Source organism: Pseudorca crassidens, chromosome 4, assembly GCF_039906515.1.
Source record: "Pseudorca crassidens isolate mPseCra1 chromosome 4, mPseCra1.hap1, whole genome shotgun sequence".
Taxonomy (NCBI): Eukaryota; Metazoa; Chordata; class Mammalia; order Artiodactyla; family Delphinidae; genus Pseudorca; species Pseudorca crassidens.
This window is the reverse complement of record NC_090299.1, coordinates 35868827-35877248: the sequence shown is the minus strand read 5'-3', so window position 1 is coordinate 35877248 and position 8422 is coordinate 35868827. Positions and strand designations below refer to the sequence as shown.

General features: G+C 40.1%; 1 protein-coding gene across 11 annotated transcripts in view; it reads right to left on the bottom strand.

Moving 5' to 3' along the window:
- Window positions 1-4647: 4647 nt before the first annotated feature.
- Window positions 4648-8422, bottom strand: part of LOC137223534 (sodium/hydrogen exchanger 9B1-like) — a 64022-nt gene continuing 60247 nt past the window's right edge. For 8 of the 11 annotated variants that reach the window (XM_067735461.1, XM_067735458.1, XM_067735464.1 and 5 more), the window contains 3 exons: window positions 7834-7942; window positions 7147-7283; window positions 4648-5047 (listed from right to left, as the gene is read on the bottom strand). In XM_067735461.1, coding sequence (XP_067591562.1) covers window positions 4835-5047; window positions 7147-7283; window positions 7834-7942 — 459 coding nt within the window. In that variant the 3' untranslated portion in view covers window positions 4648-4834. The remainder of the gene's footprint in view (window positions 5048-7146; window positions 7284-7833; window positions 7943-8422) is intronic. The other 3 variants (XM_067735463.1, XM_067735467.1, XM_067735465.1) reach the window with 2 other exon arrangements.

The window sequence follows — 8422 nt, the reverse complement described above, 5'->3', positions numbered from 1 at the left end:
CCACTTTCTAGAAGAGTTTTCAGAAAGCAACTTCCACGTGTATCTCAGGGACCAAGATGGCGGCATTTGGCCAAGACAGCTGCAAGGGAGGCTGGGAAATGTATTTTAGGTGAAAACAGGACCACCCAGAGCAAAGTTGGTTTGGGTTAGTGAGGAAAAAGGAGTTAGAGACGAAATGGGAGGGCAGAGGGCAAGCCCCAGTGGACACCATTTCTAGAGGAGGAAGCCAGCTTGCTGTGATCCTGTGGAGGTCTGTGTGCAGTCTGGCCGGCGTCCTTGTGGAGGAGCCCAGCGACTCTCTGCTCAGCAGATGATGATGGAGTGTCTCCGAGCCTGTTTATGGCAGCATTCAGCCGGGGTGATAGCTGCTGCTCTAGTGCTGTTGAAAGCCTGCTCTGTACCTGGTGCTTTGTACACATTTCACTTAATGCACCCAGTGCCCTCGCAAGGCAGCTCTGCTTGAGCCACTTACCTACTTATGGAAAAACAGGAGCCCAGTAATTGGCCCGAGATGAGATGCTGTTGGCAAGGGGGCCAGATTTGGTTTCCATCACAACTGTATCCTATGGAAGTTCAGCTCTTTGCTTTAACCGCATTGGCCTATAGGACTGGTAGCTGCTTTGCAGGAGGAAGGTCATCTGCCTCTTTCCAAACAACTCAGTCCCTCCCTCCCTAGTTACCCTGTCCCACATTTACCTACAGCTCAAAGTCACACTCCCTGAATCTTGCTGAATAAGAACACCCAGATTATCCAAATTAGACCACGAAGAGGACTGCCAGATTTAGCAAATAAAAATACAGGACACTAGTTAAATTTGGATTCAGATAAACAATGACTTTTAGTATAAGTATGTCCCATGCAGTATTGAGGACATACTGAAAAATCGTTCAGAAAATTTTAACTGGACATTCATATTTTATCTGACAGCCCTAACACGCATGCCTCGTTGGCTGTGTAACTCACCAAGCTCAGCCCCTTCATTTTATCGGCAGGAAAACATGTGGATTTTTCCCAGGAGGCTGCACAGCACATTGGTGGTGGCCCCTGCACTATATCCAGGTCCCAGGATCTGAGGCCCTGACTTTTTCACCAAAGCAAGAGAAGCAGGCGATGGCAGGTCCTAAGAGAGGCAGGGCGGGCCTCCTCGGGTGCAGGTGGAAACTTTACCCATGGATGGTGGGCAAGGTTGATTCTAGCCTCAGCTCTGCTTCCAAAACCCTGCGGGGCCTGGAGCCCATCCTTTCATTCCTGTTTCCCCACTTGCTGCAAGGGAGCTGGACTAGCCTGGGTCTAACACTTCAAGTCTGAATGCCCAAATGCACCCTGACGTATATTATCTCCACTTAGCAGCTGCGGGATTCTGAGCAAGGCGTTTCCTCCTTGAGCCTCAGTTTTCTGCTCTGTAAAACGGGAATGTCAACACCTGGTGGGGTCAATGCCAGCACCAAGGAGCTATGCCTTATAAGGCACCCTGCACAGGGCCTGCAAGCTGCAGGGGCTCTGGACGTGGATGTGCCTGTTGTCCCTGAAAACCGCTCTGCCAGGATCCGTTCTGGGACTCATGGTGACAATAAGACCTTGATCGACCACCTGACAGGTGCTGAGTGTGTCGCCTGTCTCATGCTCGTCCCCACGGCCGAGCCTCTTTGCTGAAGTGACTCCATTCCCCAGGCACCATGGGGTCTGGCTTGGGTTTATGTTTCTCACGCCCCTCCAGGGCGCTGGCAGTGCAGGACCCCATGCCACTGTCCTAGATGGGATGCGGGGCTGGGGTGAGGGATGATGCTATTGGGGTAGTCCAGATGCAGAGAGGTCCAGATGCAGGAGCTCAGTGGAGCCTCCTTCTAGGTGCCCCGCCCTCCTCAACCCAAGTCTTGGCCCAGAAATCTGACTTCCTCCAGATCCAGTCACTGAGGCCCTCCAGGAGGGGTGCCTCCACAGGCCCGGGCCCAGCCTCTGCACGAAGTACCCCAGGGAAACCAGATCACTGGGGGTGATGGGGCTCACAACGAGACCACGGTGCCCTCAGACTGCAGGAGTGACAACTGTACTGGGTATGCCCCCTGGCCAGCAGAGCTGAAACGTAATTATCTGAGCTGGACTTGTGTTCAAGGAGGCACAGAAAGAAATAGAATTGATGTGTGACCCAGCACACACAAATAGAGTTAACACTGAACCCATGCAAAACAATAGTCACGCTACTTCAGGGGTACACTCTGACACTTTGTCTTCTTTTCTATTTCATATTTTGAAACTGTTGGGCACAGCCCACCAAATTGATTTCAGGACTTCCTAATAGGTCATGGCTACAGTTAAATAAATCTTTCTTGGGCATCCTCACTGCAGGCCCCTTAGGTACAATTTCCGGAATCTATGACTGAGCAGGTTGGAGTCCTGGCCTGAACTCTTTCCTCTGTTCACTCTGGGAGGCAAGAAACCTGGGCTGGGCATCTAGCTCTGCCTGCCTGCAGGGATGGGCTGTGGTGGATGAGACACTGAGAACTCTGAGAGTAGAGGTGGTTGATAATCCTCCCGCTGTAGAATGAAGTAGAAGTACAGCTGAGCTGTTAGGAGCACTGGCTCTGGAGCCAGACTGGGTGTGCAGACACTGCCACTTGCTAGCTGTGTGACCCTGGGTAAGTCACTTTACCTTCAGGACGCTCAGTTTCCCCATCTGTAAAATGGGGATGATAGCAGGACCTCATCGGATCGTTGTGAGGATTACATGGCTTCCTACACCAGGTCTGGCATGTGGGGAGTTCAGTAAATATTAGCCAGGATGGTCATCATGGCTGGCTTCACAGGTGTGCAACCTCTCAAGTCTCAGAGTCCCACTCTCAGAAGGACTTCGTTTAGTGCTTTGCTGTTGCCATCTTGAAAGTCAGTAATTTTTTCTTTGAACTTGTGCTTTGTAATTGACGTCTGGCAGGACAACACAGTATGCACATGGGATGTGCCAGGTTGCAGTGCACACAGGCACAGTGGGCAGTGCTCCAAGCAGTTAGCTTGGTTGCTGGGCTACACACATACACATATGCCTGGGGTGGCCTGGGGCACTGTGGGGTCCTGGATAGGGGGTGACCGGGGCTGGGACCTGGGCCTGGGTTGCTGGTGGTGATGGTGGCATCAGTGAGAGACACTAGGAGAGATGAGGAACTCTATCCCTGGAGCCTGTCCTGGGGGGGACCTACATAAACATTAACTCTCTGGCCTGAGGGCCAGGGTAGGAACTGCAGGGGCTCAGGCAGTAAACTTTGTCAGTAAACTATTACAGAATTGAAGTAAACACATGGACATTGCAATACAGCATGCCAGGAGTTATTAGAACTCGTCAGTGAACTTAGAATCTCTGGTTTTGAAAGCTATTGTAATGCTACGAATATCCAAAGGTTTATAAATAGAAATTAAACGTAAACGTTGTCACATTTGATGGTAAAAAACACTATATCCATATCAAGCTTTGATGAACCAATGATTAAAGAGGAAGACAATTTAAAAATAAATTTCCCTTGTAATTCAAGGTATAGCGAAAGAATGCATAAATAGGTGATTGAACTATATACAAGTCATGAAGCCACTTTTGGTTTCTGGTATAACCTCCAGAAGTTACAGGAAATGTCAGACAGTAAACATTAAAATATCATTGTATACACAGATACATTTACAATGTATCATTGTATACATTTACATTTAAAACTAAATTCAGGCTTACATGAAACTGATTTGTATGAAGAGTTAAATCTTTTTAGAAAAAAGCGTTCTGCGAGAATCATCAGCTGTAGATGTACTAGAATTTGTATTTCAAAATAATTTATCAGAAATGTATCCCGATGTGATCACAGCTTGTAAAATACTCTTAACAGCTCCAATCATGGTTGTATCAGCAGAAAGTTCCTTCTCAAAATGAAAAATTATCAAAAATGTTTTGTGATCGTGCCTTTGTCAAGAGCAACTGATGTCACTTTCCATCATATCGATTGAAAATGAGTGGCTAAAAGTATAAATTTTGATGAACCTAATACACAAATTTGCACAGAAGCAGCCAGGAAAATCTTATCACCAAGCTATCATGTTAATAAGCTATTATTTGTTGTATTATATACATTATGACACCAAAAGTTTATTATTACAATTTGTAAGTGTATGTTGTCATGTCATGTGTCACTATTGTTCTTATGATATTGTGTGCGTAATAAAATAGTCTAAAGGGAAACACTTTAATTCTTTTAACTGCACTTTTTCCCTGTTTTTGAAACAAGGGGTCCCACATTTTTTATTTTTCACTGGGCCCCACAAATTATGTAGCCAAGTGATGGGATGCAGGTGAAAAGCACTGTATAAACTGTAGTGAAACCAGAATTTAAAATGCATTCAGTTGACCCACTTAAATTTGGTGTGTTTTATTCTTGTCATTTTTATTTCTTTTTTCTGGTAATCTTTTTAACTGAATTACTAACCTGATGGAGAGTTCTACTCCTATTTAGAGACTTATACTACCTTATCTTTCTGTCATTAGGTTCATTTAATTTTTTATTATGCTTAGTTTGTATTGTGACAGTAAATCCAACCTGATAGAGTCCTTTCAACTTTCCTAGGGTATTTATAAATTTACTTTGTTCTTGAAATACATAAATACTAACAAGGCATTCTATTTTATATTATTTTTATTAAATTAACTTTGGAATAAAAAGTCATAGGAAACACCTGTAGTGAAATCATATATTTAGTAACTCCTTGGTTCTGTGTAGTCTCCACATATTTGTACTTTTTAATTTTTCTCTCATGTAAGAGAATTCATTAAGAGAAGCAGGCAGGTGGTGGCAAATCAACTTTTTAATGAAGTTCTAATCCTGCTAATTCCACTTTCATTTTGTTTGGATCATGGCGAGTAAGTACTTTGGGTCCCAGAATGCCAATAATTAGAGCTCCATTTGGAGCTGCGATCAAGATGGCTAGAAAAGCTATTGTCATCACATCCTTCGAATATGGTTCCAAATGGGGTGCACTGATTCTTGCTCTTTCTAGAGCCAGAGGACCTAAAACAGCCTACATTTAGAGGAGAAAAAGATGAGGCATAAAGAAAAATGTTAAATGGAGTTAACATATAATAAAAGTAAATAGCCCTGTTAAAACAAATAACACCTAGCACTAGACTACTAGAAAAGAGACAAGACAAAGTGTTGAAGAATTTTCATAAATTACTCATCAATCCTGTGTTCTTCCTAGCAAATATATCTGGAAGGAGAGTGAAAAAGTGACAAACCAGTGTGCAGACATTTGGGAGCTGTTTTTGTTTTCTTGTCATCTCAGCTTTCCCCCGTTTAAATATATTTTTTGAGTGCTCACATTATTTTCAGAACCTTAGGAGTTTCACCTAAACCAGAGCTTTGCATATTTGCCTTTACCATGTACCACTAGGTTCCTGGCTACAATGAGACAACACAAAATGCTAAGGTTTCTTATGGTTCTTTAGGATTTTGTTGTTTGTCTTCTTGTTCTTACTACTGGGAGGCAGTGTGATACAGTAAAACTGACAAGAGGTTTGGAATCTATACACTGGGCACTGAGACGTTACAAAGTAACTTGCCTAAGGTTATAGGCAAGTAACATGGTATTCAAAATAGGCAGCCTGGTCCCAAGGACCTGCTTTTCTAACCATGACATATAGAGAGTTTTGTTGCATGGAAACTCACAAGCTTCTGTTTTGGAATAACAATGGAGAAAATCTCAGGAAATCAAGACGTTATATTGCCAGGTTAAACAGTCTGACAATAAGTAGCAATACCTTATCACCGAATCCGAGAGCAAAACTACAAGGTCTGGCTTTTCTCTCTCTTTCATTCATTCATCATTCATTCTTGTAGGCATGCAATGCTTATTTATTGTGTACCTCCTGCAATGTTAGGCACTGTGTTAAGTGCTAGGGAAAAAGAATAACAGAAAAAACAAGCACTGTTCCTATCCTTCCTATATAATCTAGTGGGGAGATTCAGTCATCAATCAAATAGTCATACAAATTAAATATATAATTAAAAATAATATATGTGCATTCATGTATGGTAGAGTGGGTGGCAGGCATAGGAAAGATATATTTTAAAAAGAATCAACATGTCTCTAGTTTAAAATCGTAACACTTAGCTCTACAATATTCAGCAAAATGCAAAAATTCCAATTTTCAGATATACTCTTTTTTTTAATAATCAAAAAAAGGTGTTTTTTTTTTTTTTAAGATTTAAACAATGATTTAAATATAATGCAAATCTGACACCTCACACTCTGATACCTAAAGGAAAAGCACTCCTCAGAGCATCCTACAGCCCCACAACCAGCTCCTCCCCATGCATAGAGTTGCTGCTCCCTACCCCCCACCCCCAAGTTCATTCACTTTCTGGGGCTTCTTATGTGATTTTGGACTCACAAATAAGTTGTAAAAGTAATACAAAGACTTTCTATATACCCTTCATCCAGATTTCCCAAATGTTAACTCTTGTATGACCACAGTACAATAACCAAAAATCAGAAAATTAACACTGATATAATATATATTATATATATACACACACACATACACTAATCTAGAGACCTCATTCAAATTTCAACAACTGTCCAACTAATGTCCTTTTTTTTGGACCATGCCTGAACTAAATCCACTGCATTTAGTAAGTGTTTCCTTGGTCTCCTTTTATGGGAGACAGATCCTTAGTCTGTCTTTGTCTTACATGACCTTGACACTTTTGAAGAGTACTGGTCAATTTTGCACACTGTCTCTCACTTTGCTTTTGTCTAATGTTTTCTCATGATAAGATTGACGTTATGTGTATTTGGCAGGAACGCCCAGAAGTAATGATGTGCCCTTTTCAGCGCATTCAGATATACTCTTATTTTATATCTTGGGAAAATAGAAAAATGTTTTTGTAAGTTTAGGAAGTATTTGTCATTAAAAGCACAGTTTTCAATTTCAGAAAAATTGCTTTTAAAAGTGAGTTTCTTAAAGATTACATTAATTTTAATGAGTAGTTACGATCAATCAAACATTTTAAAAGTAAGATTAATGGCCCATATTTTGTGACTGGATGTTTTTTTCATTTAGAATTTTTTAAAAAAATCAACATTAAAATAATTAGAATGACTTAATATGTTCTTACTTGGACTGTAGCTTTGGGCATCCACGATAAAGCAATAAATATTTTCTCCTTAAAATTAAAACCAGCAAAAGACATCAATACAAATGTAAAAGAAATTCGAACCAATAATGCCAAACTCAGTGTAACAACACAAATGCCTACAACAGATAAAAACAAACATGAATAACACAATATTTGGGAAATAGTGGTTCTTTATGCCTAGAGATATGATTTGTAAATGGGTTGAAAGCATTTTTGGGCTAGTGTCTCTGTATATCTTTATTTTTTAAAGTAAAAACAATAATCATAAAAATACAAATATGATTGAGGCTTCTATGTAAAGTGCAAGAGATAATATGATGGTGGAGGTATGGTGAAAAATAAGATAAATTACATTTATTTAATTCTGAGCTAACAGATGTTGAACTTTTACTATAAATGAAAGTATTCAAAAGATGCTAATGGTATCCAATATTTCCCCTCAGAAAAATTTCTAATCTCCATTTCCTCAGATCACTCAGGGAAGATATTCAGGGTTGTCTTTGGTTACAAAGAGCGTACAGGATAAAGGAAGAACAAATGTATGTTACACATGTACTTCTGAAGAAGGTCCTTGTAGCATTCAAAGACATGTTGTAAATAAAAATTATTCAAAGTTTTCTTAAATATTTTCAAATCTTATATTTTTGTGCCTCTAATCATTCTTACCAATAGCATTTGATTTAAGAGATGTGACAGATACTTCCGCTCCAACCAAACCGAAAAGAAGAGGTTGAAAAATATTCCATGCAGTTCGAATAATTTTTTGGACTCTAATCTGTAGAAAAGGGTAATAAATTTTCAGTTATTGTGACACATATAATTATTTGCATTTCAGAAGTTTAAAGTCTCTCTTAACATTTAATAAACTTAAGATATTTTATTTGTAGAAGAAATGTTAAAACAATAAAAATTAAATGAGTAGGTTAATTCTTTTATACAAACACCTAGGTAGAATTTGATTAAAAGAAATCTACAAAGCAATAAAATAAAAATATTATTTAGTTAATTCTGTCATGGAACAAGTAAGGTCTTTGAAGTTCCACACATGTTCTGATGGTACAGTAAGAGTTCTACCTTTGGTTTGTAAGGCAACTGAACAGAGATAGAACTACATCATGCCTGATGAGAACATACTCAAGATCATTCAGACATTTCAGCTCTCAAAAATGAGTTGGGAAGACCTCCACTAAAAATTATCCTGGGACCAAATCCCATGAAAGTGAATCCTGATAGGTCCTAAACAACTAGGAAAAAA